Raw genomic sequence first — 22,517 nt, forward strand, 5'->3', positions numbered from 1 at the left:
CTATTCTGACAGGAAAGGCAAGTTACCTCGACTTAAATTTTGAGTCCATCATGACCCATGGGTGGAACATGATGACTGCCAAAACTTACTGTTTTCGATTCCAAATACAATTCAGGAAGGAGATATGGAATTCTCTATGAATTTAGAAAATGCAAATTCCTAAAACCCTGTTAGTATTCTTTTCCAAGTGACTCTGATTTCTTCAAACGCCTCAGCCAATTGTTATGATTGGCTAACACATAAAGGCAAAATTCTTTTGACATAGGATGATGAGAATGAAAATAGCTTTTTGGGGTCTGCATCATATTGGAAAGTAAAAGACAGCCAGCATCCTCTTGCTGAAACATAAATCCTAATTAGAAAAATTATTATTATTATTATTATTATTATTACAGAGATCTCTATAAAATTTAAAAGTTGAAGTCCCAGCCCTAAAAGTCACACTAATTCAGAATTTATGTACTATTGTCTCACCAATATGTCATCAGATTCTTTAATGCTCAATGATTATTTAACATTTAAAATTAGGCCAAACAGAAAAATATGTATGGTTCTGATTACCCAACAAACTCTATTTTGAAATAAAAAATATGGCCCTCCTCCAAAAAGTAAATTTAAAAAAAAACACCAAACAAAATCAGCAATCAAAGGGTTGTAACTATGATAAAAAATATAAATCCTAATGCAAATAATGATTGTTTTCTAATCATGCTTCGTTTAAACCAGTTTGGACACGTAATAACAAAAATTAATTATCTACCCTGATATGTTTTTTCAATGTAACCAAAACCACACGTATTTTTTATATGGCCTTATAATAAATTAATGGAAATTGAAAACAGTTGATAACAGATATAATTAGTATCATTCATGATTTTACAACTTTAACAATAATCAGTGTTTTTAAATCACCATTCTTTAATTTTGTGTGCAATTAAACGTCACGTTTTGATGTTATTAAATGTTATGTCCATTACTTAAGGTTTATGAGCCCTTGTTGCATTTTCAGTGGTGTCTATTTTGAATATATGACTTCACATGAACACTTTACAAACTACATATTGTAATTAATTCTAACTGTCCAGAGAAGAGGTCAGAGCAAACTTTTTTCAACCACTTGTCCAGGACAAGTAATATCATAAAATTCACTTGCCCCACCTTTCATTTCACTGATCCCATAATTAAAATGACTTGATAAGTTCTGACTAAAGTTAGGACTAGTGTACTATCTGATGAAGAAAATATTCCAATTTCTGTTTCAAAATTTAAACACAAGTATTAAATAGTAACGTTTTAAGAATATACTTCATGAGGAGCATTTTCTTATTTAATTTTTGTTAACACATTAAACCCTGGTGACGAGGTTACGTGGCAGGAAGTAGTAGCCTACTGCCGAGCTCTGAAGCATCAAGGTCATGTAAGACACACTAAAGTGGGTGGTATTATAGAAAGGTAGACAGATGTAGCTCTACAATGATACCAAATAATTTGGAATTTATATCTGCACTACAAAATACAGAGGGAAAAACCTCATTTTTTGGACCCGATTTTTTCTACCCAAAATTCATCTGTGGTCGGAATCCAATTTTGTGTCTAGATTTTAAACTTTTTGGTCTCAGATGTAAGGCAGACCAGTATGAACTGCAAACAGACAGATGAACCTTTGCAAAAAGTAGGATAAGATGGGCATTTGGAATAATAAAAAAAAAACTCCAACTTTTACCCTTCTGCTCATGCATGAGCCAAATAGCCAATGAAAAGCAATGTTTCTAACACAACTAGGCAGTACGTTATTGAAAGATCACCTGGAAGTTGGTGTTTTATAGGATGTATTCAGAAATAGCTTTCAAAATGTGTTTCCTACTCGAATTTCAGATGAAAACGACAAAAACCTCCAGGGGTTAATGAGTTAAAATGAAGATTTTGTGTTTGCGTTATTTTCTTTATAAAATCAGTTTGAAACTTAAGTGGAACCTGTAATGGCAGACATCGCTGTGTCTATGAATAACACATTATTAGATTGTTTTCGTAAATAATTGGGTAAAAAGATCAAGGAAAATAAATAATTCAATGAAAACAAAGTCTAAATATTATGTGCGATCAGATTTAGCCTAAATATTTAATCATGTAGGTGAGAAACATATGGAACAATTCTACACTGTGGAATTCGAAAAACCAGTGTTCAGGTCAAGTTTTTTTTTTTACATCATTCCTAAATGTGAAAATATAATAAAGACAGTTAAAGAGATACTATTTAACCAATGCATGTCATTACTCTCAGTATGCATGCATAAAACCATAAACATATAGTCCTATCAATGGATTTGTTGTAACAGCCAAAAAATGAGTGGTTATATTAAGAAAATATCTCTTTCTAAAAATAGATGCATTCACATGGCATGTTCTTGGTTGTGCTGATTTGGTTGGAAAGAAGATTCTAGTTCAGTCACATATTGACTTTAATGCTTCAGAGTGTTGTCTCTGAAAATAGTTACAGTAATGTTTTATTGGCAACAGTGAAATGACAAAGAGAATGGTATGAAGTCACTTGTGCATTTGCTCCTATATACATGTTACATGGGGTTGTTTCAAAGTAGTTTAAAAATCTTTTTGACTGCAATTTTATACAAAACTTTCAGAAAATAAAATAAAAAAATGGAGAGACCTTATAGCAACTGCAGCATCAAATAAATAATAAAGAACCAAAAAGTTTTCACTGACATCAAGTGTTTCCTTCAGATGTCACTGTAAGCAAGCTGGCATGCCACTGAGCATACATAAAAACCACGATGTGCATAACGAATGCAGCATTATATAAATCTAGGTCAATATCAATATTGTAAAGTACATGTACTAATTACATTACAGGCCCAATAAACTAAATAATACATTGTACATAAAATGTTTTTGATCATATCAAAATTACCACTGTTTGCCAGATTAGTCAAGAAAGTTGGCAAATTAAGAGGCAATGAAGAAATTCAATACAAAATATTGTTAACAGATGTGGTGTAGCTACTCCCAGCACCAAATCTATCAATCGCAGGCTCCCAAATATTGCATGAATTTTAAACAGAAAAATATTTAAAAAATTGCCCTTGCTATACAAGTTACATCTCCTACCCTAATAAGGTTTTAATACCAATTTAATGGAACATGAAACAATGTTTCTTTTGTTGTTCTGTGCTAACTGACAATGGTCACTAACACTTTTTTTAAAAATTAAGAAAATGTTTCACACGAGAATATTTGTAAATTCCTAAGTAATGTTTGAAGCTGTGACTTGATGGATTAAGAGTACATGAAAAATGAACATATTTTATATAAATCATAAAGATGCCACTACTGATGCTGCTCTCATTCATTATGTAGTTATAATAGATTTATGCTAATTACTATCCAGATAATAAAAGAAATCATCAGTTAAATATATAATTTTTTCTGCCCCATTATGCGAGTTTCATGTTAATGAAAGCAATTTTTGGAAAGGAAAACTGATAGCAGTTATCTTCTAGCTTTTATTTTATAGAAGATCTGATGATAACAGACCAATGATCCATAACATATTTGATATAAAAATGAAGCATTTCAAATTTGGAGTTTTTGAAACAGAGGACTGGGTGAAGAGCATATTGTTAGTCAAATTTATAGAAGGCTTTATTGATTCCTCATGCAAATTGTGCTTTCTTTGCAACGATTTATCCTTTAAAAAAATCTGCGATAGAAGCCAAAAATGTCGAAATTAAATTAAGTTGAAGTATGTTTCTTTACCAAATAAGAAGATACTAATAATGAATAAAGTGTTTCAATAGCTTTGTTTCATTCAATATAATTATCATCCATTTAACCAATTTCAGCATTCCTGGCTTACATCTAGGCAAATGAAATGTTGGTCAACATTACTTAGAAACATGTTTTTAAGCTTCTGTCAAAATTTAAATTTATTTGAAAAATGACATCAGAGTAAGTGAAGTCTGACTAAAGCTACATGACTTTAGTTTGTAGAAAGTGTTGTTATGGGATGCCAAGTGTTGAAGATATTCCTGAAAATCTGATTTCTTGTTCCAATGTTAGTTGATCTCAGAACATACTACACACTGCCTTTATTTAGGAAGTAGGACAGCGACATAAAAACACATATCTCGGGAGGACTACATGACTTCATGACAAGAATTTTTGCTAAAAATAGCAAAATGTAAATAATTCGTTTAAAAATCACATCAGATTTTGTTTTGCTTTTTTTATCACTATTAAAACACTTTCAAATTATAAAACATTCAGTCTTCATGAGTATCCTGTGAACGTCGATCTATTTCGGTTTTTTGAGCACACTGCAGTGTTTCTAGTAAACTGTCTGTACCATTTTTGTTTGTTTTCTCCAAAGGAATCTGACGTATTATAATAAAGTATGGCAAAATCTATGACAATGTGAAATCACCTTATCGGTAATATAAATGAACAAAAGGATTGCAAGCGTGACCACAACCCTCCGCTCGATTTGACTTTGAGACTCGCAAGAAGACCATAGCTGGCAACCTTCCAGGCTCACAATTAGTGAAAATAGGATAAAAAGTCATGAATTTGGACATGAATTAGTGAAAAGTACCATGACAATAACTACATCCACTCAGACCACTCCATCCACTCTGACCATCAATACTACACTATATCAAGTTCACAATATAAAACTAAAACACTACATATATGCAGAAATATTTATTTATCATGACAGGATACTGTGGCAGACCTGAACTTCCTCAACTGCTTGATCATAAATTTGTTTTTAAACAGTTCAGACTTCTTGCCGGCTGGTTGATCTTGGTGACTAAAATTGCTGATAAATTTTCTGCAGCTAAGGAGGCCCTAAAGTCTGTCTTATTTTTCCTCACTAGAGAAAATACACTTTCGCTATGAGGAATGCACAGGAGCTGCAGCACTTTTGGTTCTTCCACAGGAAAAGTTGGAAGCGATTTTCGCATACGGGAACATTTGTCAGCACAAATGTTTAGCATGGTATCCAGCTGATAAAGGTAGATTGTGTTCAACAAGAAAACTCACAAATAATGCTTCAGCATTGGTAGCCTGCAGGTCTTCCACCAATGGTTTAAAATACTCCAGAGCTGAAATTGGCAAATTCTTAATTTTCCCAACTTCTACATGTTTTTTGCAACCAACGTGCTTCCTCACATCGTCTCTACTATGGCACACTGAGTGCAGAAAGTATGATGAATATCAATGTTTAATGTCTGAATGCACTGCCAATTTTTGATATATTCCAAATTAAACTTCACTTTTTCAGTAATACATTTCCTTTTCCTTGGTGGTGAAGACATTTTCAAGATCTTACATACGATGCTGAATGGTAACTTAAAACAGTGTTGGTGACGCATGCACGGAGCAAAATTCTGTTAGGCCCCAGTTTCTCTCAAAAGCATTTGTAAAACTACTCTTATAAATATAGATCAAAATAGGCTAAAATGCCTGCTACCGGGCGAACTGTACTAATCGGCTGAAGATCTACTAATATTATGACCAGCAGTACCGGAATTTTTGGCAACTGCGAATATCACGACTAGTGCTTAATGCTTATTTTATTAAAGATTTAAAATAACTGAGGATTGGAGAATTCATGAATTTTTGGCCTGTTGCGTGAATTTGTGAATCGCTGAAAAAGTCGTGAAATTCACACCAAATTCGTGAGGGTTGGCAGCTATGGAAGACTGAAAAACTACACATACATTCAAAAGACAGTGACATACCAATGCATAACTCTTGGACGACCATCACATGAATCCAGTTCGGTGAATTAACCTTTATTTTCACCATTATGGTCACAAACCCTTTCTATTAGAATCCCCCAGACAGAAGTAGCATATTCTACCAGTTTCTGCAGTAAATATGTGTTAAGGTCTAATAATCATGCCGAATATGGCACAGAAAATGTGTTATCTTTTAATACTAGGGAAAATTAAAAATGTGTATCAACAGATTCGTTGAATTTGCTCAGAATAATGAATGCATTATGAAAATGTTATTTACAGTATAATTACTACTATTTTCAGGGGCCCCGAGTGGCCAAGTGGTCTAAAGCGCTCTTCATTACAGATCACTGCCATCTCACCTCTGTCTGCGCCGGTTTGAGTCACAGATTCAGCCAATGTGGGTATGTGAAAAAGCTTGCCAGTAGCTTCTCATGGGTTGGTGGTTCTTCCTCCACCATTAATACTGGCCACGATATATAGCCTATTGTGTGCTGAAAAATGGCATTAAACCCCACAACAACTACTATTTTCAAAAGTTGTAAATAAAATGCTCTCACTCTGCACATATATACATGCATACATACATATAGTTGCTGATAGTGTTCAGACTGTCCTCGGATTGTATGCACAATAATCCTGATAATTTTAGTATTTTGTGTTACCTGCCTCATCTCTATCTCACCCATACGCTCTCAAACGTGTGTGTGCCAATGTGACCCAGTTGGTACAGAGTCTGATAAGTACTGTATGGGTTCCAGATGTCTCAAGGCCACCCTCGTCCGGCTTGTATGCATTCCATTGGAAAAGCACTTATCAATTTTAAAGATAAAATAATGTCATAGTCCACTTATCCGTTTCAGTTTGCACTTCCCTACTAATGTTTCTTGTTCTTCAATCACTGCTCTGTCTCTCTCATTCATAACTACCTACACAGAAATAAGCATGGCATTAAACAGTGAAAGAGAAACGTGTTTCTCTTCTCTTGCCTTTTTCACTGTCATCATCATTGTTAATGATGGTAAATCTCTAGTAAACAATATTGTATTCACAATTGTTTCTTCTGGTATAATTATCAGGTAAAGTATCATTTGTAACTCTCTAATGTCAGTATTACCATAAATGCTAAATATAATTAATTTTTTCATTCGTCATCTACCTTTGCTCTATCATCATCAGTAAAGCATACAAATTACAAGAATCATTTTGTTGTCTATCGTATCTTTATTAATTGTACCGTATTATGTACTGATTTTATCAATCACAACTATTTTCTCTCTCTCTCTCTCTCAAACACACACATGCATCACCATCATCATCAATTGTTAACCAGTGGTATAAAGTATCAGCTTTTCTCCTTTCCTACTGTTTTTTTTCTCTCTATTATTATTATCATCATCATAATAAACAGTACATCTCTCATACAAGTGTCATATTTTCTTCTTCACTATGATTTTTTGTTATGAAAAAACATCAGTACAAACAACGTATGATCTTACCAGGTGGCAACCTCTAGAAAGTCGATCAAACACATTTTTAAATCTACTGAGTCCAGCAACCGTCTTTAATATTTGAAGTGTGATGACATCACCAACCGCTATTTCTACTATCCAAACTTTAACTACATATTTCTGTTCTGGAAATTTATATAAAATTATAAAATGATACCATCTAAAACATTTTATCTTGTGAAATTACTTTCATCATGTTATTCAGCCTGTGCTAGAATGGGCTACTTCTGTCTAGTGGATTCTAATAGAAAGGGTTTGTGACGTAATGGTGAGAGAAAAAAAAAAGGTTAATGCACCAGACTGGATTCGTGCGATGGTCGTCCGAGAGTTATACGTTGGTACGTCGCTGTCTTTCGAACATTTGAATGTATATGTGTAATTTTTCAGTCTTCTTGCGATTCTGAAGCGATAAAGGACGCGTGAGAAAAGTCGAATCGAGCGGAGGGTTGTGGTCACGCTTGCACTCATTGTGTTCACCGATAAGGTGATTTTATGTTGTCAGAGTTTTCGCCATACTTTATTGATAAAACGTAAGACTCCTGTTGTTTTTTTTTTTTGTTACGATCCTCCCAAAACTTACATCTTTCTTTAAAGTATACAATGCACCACTGAATTTTATTCTGACAAATACTGTAAAAGAATAGTGAACACAAATAATGGCATGTGTAATCAATTATAACGAGTCTTCATACATTCTTTGAAATTTATATTCCCACCGACCCTCGAAAATAGGTTTCATCTGGATATAATTACAATTTTAAATCATCTAATTTAGTAACTTTTAAAGTTTTGGATGTCGCATAAAATAAGTAGATTCATATGTATATGAAACAGTGGATGAAATATAAATCTGCACTTTAACCAAAGTAATACAAGACCTCGCCTGGGGGATCGACTTCTTGATCTACTTCTCGGCATTGTTAGTTCTCGGTTGTAGCTGTGACGGGTTCCAATTGATTTAAAGTAGACTTTAAACCAGTCGCTGGAGCCATTTGGTAACAATGAAATAATCTCATTAACAAAAAGTGTGCCATAACCAAATCTTTATTAATACAAATATTTTGATGACATAATATTAAATAAAAAATATTTAAAAAATAAATGATATACCGCAGCTTCTGTGTCAAATATTACATATATATAAATATTTATACCTTTATTATCAAGCGCCTCCGTGGCCTAATGGATAAGGCACCGGCCTCCTAAGCCGGGGATTGCGGGTTCGAGTCCCGTCGGAGGTGATTACATTTTTTTTTTTTTTTTTTAATTTTTCAGTACAAATATTAAATTTGCTTTACAAACAAACAAAACAAAAGCGTGTGCAAAACAATAATTTTAAATGAGGAATCCAAATGTTTACCACTGTGCATTTTAACTATGTTAAATGACAGAATTAGCTTCCAAAATGAAAATTTAAAAAAGTAAGTTTCCAATTTTAGCCAAAGTCAGCGAATGCATATATTTGTTCTGAGGGAAATAAACAATCAACATTATATGTCAGAGATGGAATTAGTTTTAAAATACTATTACAAATAATAATGCAATTCCGCCTACTGAGATAATTGTACATGAGGACACTCGAGTGTGCACAAACTGTCCTCTGTTGACATGTGTCCTTTATATGCAGATAATGCGTCGCCATTGCACTTTTGCAGGACATGTACAGTGTGTGTGTATGAGAGAGAGAGAGAGAGAGAGAGAGAGAGAGAGATTTGTATTTTTTAACGTAGCTTTAACAATTTTTCAGTCATATCGCTACCATCTCTACAGTGTGACAGTTTATAGTGATGTCTAGCACTGGTGCATCACGCCGCAGACATGATGTCCTACCCAGTCACAATATCCTGACAACAAGCCGACCAGTCCTAACACTAACCTCTTAATGCTGAACGCCAAGCGAGGCAGCTGTTAGTACCATTTTTGTAAGTCTTTGGTATGACTTGGCCGGGGATCAAACCCACGACCTCCCGCATCCGAGGCGGACGCTCTAACCACTAGGCCACCGGAGCGGTCTCAGTACATGTACAGATAGATTTACAGCCATAGCATAAATCTTTGTATAAGGACACCTGCCTATAACGGTTATATTTGGAACTCTTCATATTTTATGAACAGAAATAGTTTCGAGTGGCCTAGTGGTCTAAAGCGCTCTCCGTTACGGGTCACTGCCATCTCATCTCTGTCTGCGTGGGTTCGAATCTCAGATTCGGCCAATGTGGGTATGTGAGAAAGCTTGCCAGTAGTTTCTCGAGTGTCGGTGGTTCTTTCCGGGGATTTCCCGGGTTCTTCCTCCACCATTAATACTGGCTACCATGTATAACCTATCGTGTGCTGAAAAATGGCGATAAAACCCAACATAACAACTTAGTTTCGAATCCTACGTTCAGTCTGTAGTATATGATTGTGTCCTTCCTTGGACAAAGCACTCTACTCCAATTAGCACTTAATAACGCCCTGTTGCTGTGCCGAAAAATAAATCAAAACAATCAGAGTGTGTTTTTTTTAATTTTATTTCAAAATTTGCTAACAAATGCGTATTATACAAAATTTGTTAGAATGCAGGAGGGTGTACACTGTACAAGACCTGTACGAATGCAGTGATTATAGTTTCATACAGTATTTCATGATCAGGTTGTATCTCAAAAGACCATCGCCATTGAAAAGAAACCATTGATCATGGAAGTCATTTATATGTCTTAGATATGACTGAACATGCATGTGAAGTGACCATCTAAGACTGGAAAATTAGCTTAACGTATCCACATCTCTTCAATGAAAATTCGTGAGCATTTTTTTAAGGCATAGTTTGTATATAAATAATCATTCAATAGATTGTCTATATGATTTTTGCCTCCAAAAAGCTAAATCCTTCCAGCGCGATACAAGCGTGTCTGTTAGCAACACTGCATTAATCCATCAGAATGGACATATGGGGTTCAATGCTTGAAGTATTTGTCTAATAAGTTTGGGTGCGACGTTAGTAGTATAGGGGGCCACTATAGCCTCAATGGGAATTAGCATTACAGAACCCCCCTGGGCCACTATAGCCTCAATGGAAATTTAACATGGAGAAAAACCCTGGGCCACTATAGCCTCAAGGGAAATTTAACATGGAGAAAAGTCTTGGGCCACTCTAGCCTCAAGGGGATTGAACATGGGGAAAAAAAGCATGGGCAACTCTAGCGACAAGGGAAATTGAACATGGGGAATTGTAACAGGGTCCAGACCTGATGGGTCTATGGAAAGGGAACAGGGGGAGAGGGACATAACACACACACACACACACACACACACACACACACACACACACACACACACACACACACACACACACATATAAAATAATAATTCGGGGGGTAGGCAATTGAAAGTCATTCTCTTTTCGAGAAATAGGAATGGCCCTGAAAAAAGCCTTTGTGTTTCTTCTTCTTCTTCTATTTCCTCCACTTCTTCCAACAAGATCTCACTTTTTCCATTATTCCTTTCTTCTTCTTCTTCTTTTTCTTCTTCTTCTTCTTCTTCTTCTTCTTCTTCTTCTTCTTCTTCTCCTCCTCTGTTATCCAGTCAGGATGACCCATGGCTCTGAACTTTTCCTGGACTTTGATCCAATTGTTGTTTAGCCGCTCAAACTCTGCCTCTTTCTTTTTGTTTTCCTGATCTTTTCTTTCTTTATTCCATCTCTCTTTAATCTTCTTGACCTCTACCTCCATCACTTTTCTCATCAACTCCTCTCCTTTCTTCAGTCTGTCCAGACCTCTCTCCACAAAAGAGCACTCTGTCCCATGTGACATATTTTCAAGAAAGCACCTGACTTTGCTTGCATTGTCAAGTGCTTCCTTTAGGCTTCCCACTCTGACATAGGTGGGATTTATCATACCTTTCAATCTCTTTTCCTCCTCTTCTATCATTCCTGCTATCACTTCTTTTGCTACGTTTAGGCATTTAGCGTAGTACAGGTACTCTGCTATCTTCCATTCTTTTTCTAGTCTCTCCACTACATAGATACCATCCATTATCCAATAGTATATATGTACCAAGTTGTTAAACAACTGACTTACAACCACCATCTTCGTTTTTATTATTCCGTAGAATGGTTCGAACATCAAACTCTGTGAGTTCTTATACTGAAAGCGCGGACGTGATGGAAAACATCCCCCTAAGACTTAAAATTGATATTACCTAGATCATCACTTAAAACGCGCGGCCGTGAAGGAAAACATCCCCTACTTTTCTCATTTCATATAATATACTATCCACATAAGTTAAATTAGCAATAAACTAACCCCAAATCTACTATCCACACACACACACACACACACGGAAAGCAATAAAATTAAACCCAAATTTACTATCCCCACAAACGTACTTGAGCGCTTACAAACACACACACACACACACACACACACACACACACACACACACACACACACACACACACAAAGAGTCAGTGTTTATATACACACTACTCTACCTACACACATTGGCAAATCGATGGTTATTTCTTTTCTAGAGTATTGTGTAGCCCTTTAAAGGGCTGTTTGTTTTAGAACTTCAGATGCACCTATATAATGCTGGCACCTTCCTGGTCTGGCACCACACATACATCTTCGACTCCAGTCTCTTTCTACTTTTTGTCTTGAGAGTGCAGAGGCGGGATGATTCGCTTCAGCACCCCAATCCTCTGTCTCTGGTATCTTGTAAGTCATCCTCTCTCGTATTTTCTTTTCCTCCTCTTCCCTCTCTCTTCTCTCTTCCTCTTCCTTCTTTATTCTTGCTTCTTCTACGATAGCCTCCGCGGACAGTTCATTTACTATGCGCCTGGCATATTCCAGGTGCATCTGGAGTTCTAGCAGTTTCACAATCCTTGTATTCATTGTCTTGCTGTTAACAGGTCGACGATGGGTAGCCCAACTGACGATTAGTTTTTAAGTTATACTAAAAGCGCGGACGTGAAGGAAAACATCCCCTAAGACACAAAATTGATATTACCTAGATCATAACCCAACAACGCGCGGACCTAAAACAAACACTCACTCACTTTTTTATACTACCCACCACTATTCTAAAAATGTTCATTAATCACTTCAATATACTATCCGCATACTCAAAGCAATCTAACCCTAAATCTACTCTCCCCACACGTGAAGCAGCAAAAAAAAAAAACAAAAAAAAAAAACAAAACTTGATCTTAATATACTATCCACACCAACGTACTTGAGCACTTACAAGCACACAATCATATACACAAACACAAACACTCACACTATAAAAGAGTCAGTGTTTATATACACACAACTCTACCTACACATATTGGCAATTGGATTGTTATTTCTTTTCTAGAGTATTGGGTAGCCCTGAAAAGGGCTGTTTTTTTTTTTTTTGTTTGCTATGGCAATCTTTTAGTTTCTAAGAATGCTACGTCCTCCGAGGATGGACTTTCTGGCGATAGGTCTGCTTCTTCGGAAAGAGAAGAAGAACTCTTTGGTGTCGATACGACAATCGACAAAGCCTTTGTCAGGTTCAGGTTGCTGCTGCTGCTGTTGCTGCTGTCTCTGAAGTCTGTACTTCTCTGTCCATTCTTCTTTCTCCCTGTTCACTTCTTCTCTGAAGAGCTCTTCGATCAGGTCTTCAGTGACTTTTAGCATTCTCACGTTCTCTATTTCTTCTGGCTTCGGTATCAGACTGTGTCTGACCCTATGCAAATTCACGTAGGCTTCGTTTAGCTTAGCTAGTTTGGAGCACATCTTCGTAGGAGGATGAGTCAACAATGGATGGTTAGACTGGAGGCTACCCCGGTTCTTAAAGTCAAAGCGCGGACGTGAAGGAAAACATCCCCCACACGGTTTTCGATTCGTAACGTTTAATGAGTGTCATGAGAAAGATAGAGAGAAGTCAAAGTGCATGAATCAACATTCTTATAGTCAAAGAAAAGACAAAGGCATTTTTTTCAAAACACAACATTTTTTATTCAAAATCACTTAACACTAACCAACAACTCTAACATTTTTTAACAATAATCCAACAATATAACATCAAACATTTTTTTCAAATGACAAACATTTTTTTCAATTTACACTCTACTTTAAACAGGGTTGGCAACGTTGTGAATGAAATTGTGATTTCCACTGTTGCAAGTCATTGAGTCATGGATGGACACTACGTTTCCTAGCTGAAGACAACAAAATAAGCATACTAGTCACAAGATCAACGATTTACATTCTCATCGTTTCTAGAAAAACCATGATCTAAATAAGTCACTAAATGTTCTTTTGCTGATAATAAGTGATCAATTTCGATCTCAACTTTCTCTTTGAATTTGTCAAAGAGGGCTTTGATGTAATGGATTTCTTGAGTCGTTAATGGAGGACAGAAATGTTCACGCAAGTCTTTATACCACCAACGTAACACGTCTTTTTTAAACAGACTCCAAGCTTCGTCCAGATATTCTTTGAATTTTTTCTTCTTGACTGATGTTTTGACATTCATAGTAATCATGCTTCATCCATATCGTAACTGTGTCTGCCAGGTATGTAGCACAGTAGGAGACCAATTGCTGTTCTTGTTCTGGACATCTCGACTTGATCATGATGTCCTTTTCGTCTTTATCTTGGGATTCTCCTTCCACGGTCTCCTCACATTTCATGTCTAAAGTTTCTCCACTAGACAAAGAGGGATAACAGTCTTCCATGGCTTCTAATAGTCTAGAATGACTTCTCTCAAACTGTTGATTTCTATGGTATTGTCGAATTCTGCATACAGGAGGACGTTCACTGTGTGATCTGGAGGTGGATTTGCAAACTGAAGTTCCACACGAATCTGGTCCGATTTTATAGGGTGGAAATGTCCCTCGTCGCTGCCTTGGTCTGGAGTGAAATCAAAACCACACAAAGCATAGCCTCCTGCATAATCGTCGTACGAAATACCGTGACTGGTGTTGGTTCCTAACTGTCCCGTGGCTTCGTACAGGGACAAGTACGATCTCAAATAATTCTTTGCGACACCAAAGTTGGGCTCAAAGGGTCGGGTACACAAGGTCTTGCCGTCGCGACTGACTTCAATCTTGGACACATTGTAATGTTGAAACTCAAAAGGATTTTGATCGTGGGTTCCGTTGAAGGCTGAATTCCTGACGATACCAACAATCAAACGCTTGGGTAACTGTCCTTGGAACAGATGATCTTCGATCATAGATCGCTGTCCAGCGGGAATGGTGAACGTTTTCACTTCTACGCGTCGTATCGGATACTTGGCGGTCGTTCTGCTCAACGTCTGACTGACGTCGTTTCCCACTTTAGGTAACACTTCCACACGACGCACGTACAGTCGGGCTTCTTGAATGATAGTTTTGTATTCGTTGGCATGGGCCATCAAATGGAAAGCGGCACTGCTACGATTCAGTCTCAGACGGATATCCACCCCGTTCAGCAAATACTTTTCTTGTAACCACATGTCCAAATGCAAACGATCCATCAGTTCTAAACTTCGCCCTTGCAGAATTTTCTTACGACGGTCGTTAAACCCCACATTGTGAGGATTGTCATCTTCTCTCAGGACTGTGTCGCTAAACGTGCCTACACCTGCCGTGTCAGGTTTCCATACCACGCAAGCATCCAGATGAGTATTCTTGGCTTCTTTTCCGTACGTCAAGAGATTTTCCAAGTAGGCACGATATGGGTAAGTATCCATGCTGCTGCTGACCAGTTTGTTATTCAAGTACAAGTCCACTTCGCTGAACAAGGAATGCATGAAATTGTTGACAGGAGCTACTCTAGCATCGCCTCCTGGATTGGTGTTGTCCGTTTTGATTACTTTCACTTTCAAATACAGGTAACTGCTATTCAGATCGATGTAATCTTCGGGTTGTCCTTTGATTTCAAACTCGATGGGAGCGGAATCCGTCAAAGAGGAGACGGGATGAAATTCCACCCATTGGGATTCTTCTATCGTCATCATGGTAGGGTGCATGGCAAAGAAATCCAGTTCCGACTTGGAACAAGCGCAAGACTCTCGGTGCATCATTTTTTTGTCTGTTTCTCAATAATCGAAAACGTCTAAGTCTCGAACGGTTCTTCTTTTCTTTGCCTTTCTAGCTTGAAGTCTGGTGAAAGGGTGTTTTCTTCTTCGTCTCTTTCCGCCTTGTCCTTGCTGAATGCCTGACTCGGTAGCGTGCAGGGCATTTATAGGTGTGTCTCGTCGGTCCAAAAGGTCTTTGCCCGTTTGCAGCAAGACATTTTTGCCTGCCCTCAAGAAAGCTTCTTTAGGGTTTTGTTTGTCGATGATGACATTTTGGAGAAATTCTTTGCCTTGTGTCAGTGCTGCATCTTTCAAGGCATGCAATCCGCGTGTCACCATCGGTTTCAACACCGGGGCCACTGAACGAAAGGTTGATTTCAACATATCTCCTAAACCGTGTCCTCGTTGTCGAGCAACCCCTCGGTACACTGAATACATGACTTAAGAGTCGTGAGAGAACCGTTTTCACCGTGACTTTTCCTTTGGTGAATGGAATATTTTGTCCCAAATCTCCTTTTATAGCAATGTTGACCGTGTCCAAATAAGACTTGCTGACAGGCAAATAGTGAGGATGTACAAATTCGCGGTGGACGTGGTAAGTGTTTCCACCTTCTTCGTCAGTGGCCGTGGCAGAATCCACTTTGAAAGGAATGACACGTAGTAACGGTGCGGAGGTGTGTCCCACCACGTTGTACTCCATCACATCGGAGTACACAAACATCAAATTCAGTCCTTGGTTCAGTTCTACCGGGGCACGAAATAACTTGCTAAAAGACTCGTTGTCGTAAACGATTGGTAATTCGTTTTTCTTGAGCATGGCCATTCTCATGTCCATGTCTCCGCCCAACATGTCAAACAATTCAGGACAAAATAAAATGGACAGGATTTTACTCCCGTCAAATTTCATCAAGAAGCGACGAGCTGCTTTGTGGTATTCCATGGTGACACTTTTTTTGACACTCTCCAAAGCTTTCAGAAACACGATATTAAATCTGGAGGTTATGGTGTTCACCAAATGTTGACCACTAAAATAATAGCCTGGAGGAATGAACAAATGATAGGTGGTGTACTTTTGATTTTTTGTGCCAGGGGTTTTCTTGTCATATTTGCCATAGGTATCCAAGTACTGTTGCAATTGTTCGTCATGAACTTCTACATCAAAAAACATTTGATTGGGAAGGACATTGAGGACTTGGGTCGGGTGAATGATTTCTACTAAAGCCACTTCCCAATGGGCTTCGTGATCTAAGGGGATGGTTTGAGGTAATTTGGCCGTGTAACAGCACAACGTGTTGTTGGGAAACACCTCCATGGAACTGTCACTGGGTAAGGTTAAGTAAAATTAGTTTTGGTGACTCATAATTCCAGAGTTCTGTGGCTGTCCGAGGGGTTGCTGGACGTCAGAGGCGTGTCTCCGCTCAAAATGGGGTTGTTGTTGGAGTAGTGGCTGGCACTGGCACTGGACGCAAGGTTTCCGTGGTTCCCGTTCGAGGTGAATTTCAGGGAGGGATTAGGAAGCAGGTAACCGATGCAACTGCTCAATAAAATGGTCCACAATTGTTTGTCTCCTTGTTGCAAACTCAAATTGGCAATGACTGCCCCGATGACACAATACACCACGAAGATTTGGCAGAAAAAGACGATTTGCGTTTTAGGCACTCGTTCTCCGCACCACACCCACAAGGGTTGTTTTTGTAAATCTTGCAGAGAAGAACTGGGTGAAGGAGTGGTCGACGTAGCTGCGTCTGTGTGAAAGGGCATGATGGTCACTTCTTTTTATAGTCGATGACTTGCGAAGCGTCGATCCAAGAATCGAAACTTGGTGGATATCCTTTCCAACGTACTTTGACTTCTTTGACACGTCGTTTGCCTACTTTACGGGTTCTGCGTTCGAGAATGCGTTCGATGTCGTACACGTCGTCTTCTTTTTTGGTGACACGTTGTAACTCGGGCAAATAAAACGTTCCTTTGAGCACTTCTCCGTTCATGTCTTCCAATTTATAGACGGCAGGATGACGACCATGTACTCGTCCAATGACACGAAACAATTCGGTCGTCCAGTTAGGTAAGTAACCTTTGTCGAAAGTGCGTTTGGTTTTGCCAATGCGCACCCAATCTCCTACGGTCAACTCTCCACTTTTCTTGGGGACAGCCCTTGTCGGGGACGTACCAAACAGGCGCTCAAACACCAACACTTCGTTGTCGGGAGTCACTTCTTGCGGGGCACGTCCGATGCTTCGATGGTAAGATTGGTTGTACGCTTGCACCAGGTGCGGTAAGATGTCGATGTACTTCAGAGTGTGGTGATGCGTAAAATATTTCCACATGCGTTCTTTCAAAGTGCGTTGAAAACGTTCCACGATGCTGGCTTTGGTTTCGGGATTCTCGGTGGTAAAAAAATGAATGTCACGTTTCTTTAATTCTTTTGGAAAGCTTGGTTCAGAAATTCGGTACCTTTGTCCGTTTGCCATCGAAGAGGGTGACGACCACTTTGTTTCAACACCCGTTGCAGGGCTCGCACTAACTCGCTGCTCGATTTGGAAGTCAAGGGCACGACCCAGGCAAATTTGGAAAAGACGTCGATGACACAAAACAAATATTTGTAGCCACGATTGTAGCTGGCCAAATGAGAGACATCGGCTAAATCGGCTTGCCATTGATGATCGATGCCTTCCACTCGGGTGCGACTTCTGGTAAACGTGGGTCGAATGGGTTTGTGTAAAGTGTAGGTAGCTTGTTCTTGTAACCATCGTTGCACTTGAGGTAAACGGAGACTTTTCAGTCGCATTTTGGCAGCACGATACAATTTTTGAACTCCTGCGTAACCTGCAGGATGAGAGGGATCGTAGTAAATGCTGGCTAAGACTTTTTCCATTTTTTTTTGTGTTTGTGTGTTAATAAGACACCCCTTTTTCTCTTGGGGTACTTTCTTGGATTGCAATGCTTTGCATGTGCGACCGGCAATAGGTGTTGAAGAGGAGGATGTCTGAGCGGGGGATATCGGTTCTTGTTTCACTTCTGTCTTCACTTCTGTCTTCACTTTCTTTTTCTCTTGTGATGAAGAAGGGGTGGCCATCATCTTTTTAATCCATCCAATTCTGGAGGTAGGTGGTGTTGTTAACTTGCGTACTTTTTCTGGTGGAGTTTGAAACCCTTCTTCTTCTTCTTCTCCTTTTTCTGTCTTGGTCACGGGTACTGGTGGTACTGGTACTGGTACTGGTGATGGTGCTGGACTTTTCATCAAGGTCTTAAAATCTTTCAGAGTGGGTAGAGCTGTTTCGTCTAAAGCTTTCTGGTGAAAGAGTTGCAGTCGTTGCAAGAGTTGACCGTACTTTTGCGATTTTTCTGTTTCGGACAAATCTTGGCGATCCATCAAGGACTGCAATTCGTGTTGCAACTGGGACATCTCGCTCAAATGGGGATTGGGAGGTAAATGCGGAGTGCGTTGTTCTTGCCAACGATGGTATTCCATCCATCGTTTGTAAGGCACTAAAGCTAGTTTTCGTCCTTCCATGGGGTTGTCAGGGGTCAATTCTGAGATATTGGGACTTCCGAGGGCCTTTTTATCTTGCTCCCACCAGTCCTCCCAACATGGTTCCCAAGACTCCTTTCAGCAAGGGACCTAACAAGAGGGGTAAAATGCCTCCACGTTGGACCAACATCTTCTTCTTTTGACGAATGGGAATTTTCTTTTGAACCATTTGGCGAAGAACGTGACGATGTTTACCTAAGCATTGTTTCTGGTGTTTGGACAAAGGGATCGTGCCTTTCAAGACGTTCAAACAACATTCGCACACGGTATCGATGACCTCTTTGGAGGCTGTTTGAATGAGTTTTTTTTCTTAGGGGTGGAGAGCTTTGGACAGGACAGATAACATGTCCCCATGTTTGACTAAACGAGGAGGCAGTCCTTTCCTTTTCTTTCCTTGGGGTTTAGAAGAGGGATGCTTTCTGGAGGGTGACATCTTTGAGTCTTCAGCACCAAAAACACTGATACCCTACTTAGTCACAGACCTTTTTTATACTGGAACGCGTCGCCACTGATTGTCTTGACGTCGTATCAACTTGAGGACAGGCATGACACGTCGTGGAGGGGTACGCAACGGACTAAATCGAGCCAGTTCTTGCTTGGACAAATCTAGTAAACTTTGTAACATGCCCGATCTTTCTTGGACTTTGACCTTGGGAGCAGGTACTTTGTGAGCCGCAGCCACTGTTGCGAAACTGGAGGGTCCTGCCACTGGGGAAGTTCTTGGAGTCATCAACGGAGAAGTTCTTGGTGTGATCAACGTCTCCAAGTACTGTTCGGTTCTTGGTGACATCAACGGAGAAGTGATGGAACCTGAGGCTACCGGAGACGCAGTCACTGCCGTGGCAGGTCGTGGTTTGCGAGTGTAAGGTTGCGTCCTGCCCGAAGTGCCTCTCTTCCGACTAGTTTTCTTCTGTGGGCTTTTCTTTTTCTGGGGACTTTTTCTCTGTTTCTTTTTCTGAGGGCTTCTTTTCTTTTTCCGGGGTGGTGTCTGGTAAGAGGAGGGTCCCGCCACTGGAGAAGTTCTTGCAGACACGGGTCTTTTTCGGGACCTGGTCTTTTTCTTTTTCTCCTTGGAGCTTCGTTTGACTGCTTTTTTTGTCTTGGGGAAAATTTTGGGAGCATTAGGATCCCATCTTAAGAGAGAGCGAATGATGACCCCTCCTAGAGTACCGCTCCCTCCAGGTTTCAAAATGATTTGTTTTTTGGTTTAAGTGTCAATGCGGGGATCGGCCAGTTGGACCAAAGCGACTTTGTTTCGATCGAAAAAGCGTTTGGTTTGATGAGGAATCTGAATGATCCCTTGGAGTAATTGACGTGCCGTCACCGTGAACCATCGTAAGGCTTCTTTGAGACTAGCTTCTAAGACACGAGCTCGTATTTGTGGATTTTTTTCTCGACTGATGCCGTACAAGGCACGAATCAATTTGACGGGAAGATGCGACTGAAGGGACGTCATGTTTACACTGTGTGTGTTTGAGACAGACGAAAAGGGTCTGAGGTTTTTATAGATTTGTTGTGGAATGAAGTTAAGTCGAGGACGGAGACGTGTACAGGACAGGCCCTCCATCTTGGCACCAGTGGTGAAACAAGTGGGTACGAAATCGCAAATCCTCGGGGGTCGTAGGTTTCAAATCGACGAGTAAATAGGCGTGTGGAGTGTGAGTGGCATCGTCGTACGCCTGAGTCAGCCAAGGCGTTCCTAACTGTTTGGCTAAGACTTGCACTTGCGATTTATCTCGAGGGCTTTTAAACAAGACCACGTAATGCGCATTGAGACTGATGGTGCGATGGGCTTTACTTTGTTGAAACAAATTTTGAGTGATGTAAACGACACTGGCATTACGGTGATGCCCTTTGCGCGTGAACCACAGTTTAATTTCTTCTTCGTCTTCTCCTAACATGTCGTCAAAAATGACCAAATGGGTTTGACGGGAGTCAGAGACGATGCCATCGTCTTCTTTAGGAATGCCTTCCACAAACACGATGGAATCGCCTTGACTTTCTCGCAAGAGGCTGTACGCCGATTGCCACTCTTTGTAACACCACACGATCCGTTGAGGTGGTCGATCGATCAAATGATGTTTATGTTCGATCAAACGTTTGACAAATTCGGTTTTGCCTGAAGCGCTAGGTCCAGCAATGAGCATGTTAAAGGGATGACGAAGATACAAAGCCTCCCAACTGGTACGATCTGGTACGTTCGTCGATGACTTTGACAGTGGAGGAAGAGGGAGCAGAGACAGTAGAAGTAGCCATAGTGTTAGGAATGTCACTTGTGACACGAAAAAAAAACAAGACGAGAGTTTATATACTTTTTTCAGGACACGTTTATTGAATGTTTCAAATATGAACAACACGAAAGACAAAAATACATAAAAGCCAAAGAGTGATGTACAGGAATAAAAAACACATCAAAACGATCAAAGTGGAATATAAACAAGTCTCTGTGCAACATTTTCTGGGTAAGCAAGATGTCCTAGGGACAGTGTGTAATGTTCTTACAGTCTCTACATGAGGTACGGTCACACAAGTGTCCTCCCGGAATGACCTTTCAGGAATGTCCACGACAGTCCTGTCCTGGGTGACGGGTTCTTCTGGTACTGTCACTAACACAGGTTGAAAAGTTGCAAGGCTCACAAGCGCATTCCACTTCAGAAACCCCACACTTGAATTGTGCCTTTCTAAACTTGTTTTGTGTTTCTCTGAAAGTATTCATCTTGTTCACTTGGTCCTGGTAGTCACAATGAACTATCGATCTTGCCTAGGATTCCGTTTTATATACAGACCAATACCGACGTGTCCATACGGTAAGGTGAAATGATTGGGAAGTCGCACTCGCTTCTGGTACACGATTTGATAGACTTTTTGCAAGGGTCGACTGACGATGTTGTGAGTGGGTAAACGTACAATCTTGTTGGGTTGATAGGTGGTCACTTTAAAGTGTTCGTCCTCTCCAGACTGCAAGGCTTCCTTCAATACCCCAAAGTTCACCACTCGACTGGTACGATAATTCAGAGTCAATCCTTTCACTTTGCACTGCGTGTGCACTTCTCCTTGTTTGTCCCGATATTCGTAACCGTAATTTTTAGGACCACCACTGGCGAAACTTAGAATCTTGTCGTCGGGGTGTTTGTCTGTCCAGGCTCCTAAACGGTCTCCTTCGATGTCAGGCTGCTGTTGACTTGGGTGATCCCCTAACAGTTCTAAAGCTTCGTACAGTTTTAAGCGAGCATGAGCTGTCACGTAAGCCGCAATGATGACATTTCCAAAAGGGTCGTCTTGTACAAAGTTCAGATCTTCTTCGTAATTGACCAAGATCAAATCCTCGCGAACGACGTCCACGTGTTTCATGTATTTGGTTTTGTCGTGAATCATCTGAAAGTAGCGGGAAGGTTCAGTCAAATACTCCGTCTTGGGTAAACACGGACGTTGTGCCATTTTGCCCCACAAACAATTTAACATCACTTTGGCAAACGATCGCCTGCCTTCGTTTTTCTCGATGTGGTCTAAAGAGATGCCTTCTTGTGCATAGTATTTCTCTTTGAATGTCTTTTCGTCTGCGGGAGTGTGACACCAGGACGGATAGCCACTGGCTTCTTGTTTCAGTTTCAAAAAAGCATCCACGTAGTCTGCGAAAATGCCTTTCTGCGTGGGGTCACCCTTGTGGTATTGTTGTGTCTTGGGAAAGTGACAAATTTCGTA

At 39.6% G+C, this 22,517-nt stretch overlaps 1 protein-coding gene and 1 non-coding gene across 3 annotated transcripts in view; one reads left to right on the top strand and one right to left on the bottom strand.

The window, feature by feature from the left end:
* Positions 1–8,215, bottom strand: part of LOC149795884 (uncharacterized) — a 48,747-nt gene extending 40,532 nt beyond the window's left edge. For both annotated transcript variants that reach the window (XM_089965805.1, XM_089965804.1), the window contains exon 1: positions 8,149–8,215. In XM_089965805.1, the coding sequence (XP_089821931.1) occupies positions 8,149–8,188 (40 nt within the window). In that variant the 5' untranslated portion in view covers positions 8,189–8,215. The remainder of the gene's footprint in view (positions 1–8,148) is intronic.
* A 223-nt stretch (positions 8,216–8,438) lies between these two features.
* On the top strand, positions 8,439–8,511 carry Trnar-ccu (transfer RNA arginine (anticodon CCU)). The gene has a single exon. It is a non-coding gene; the product is annotated as a tRNA-Arg (tRNA).
* The last annotated feature ends 14,006 nt before the right edge of the window (positions 8,512–22,517 follow it).

The sequence above is a fragment of the Sinohyriopsis cumingii genome, chromosome 7 (assembly GCF_028554795.1).
Source record: "Sinohyriopsis cumingii isolate HCF-2022 chromosome 7, ASM2855479v2, whole genome shotgun sequence".
Lineage (NCBI taxonomy): Eukaryota > Metazoa > Mollusca > Bivalvia > Unionida > Unionidae > Sinohyriopsis > Sinohyriopsis cumingii.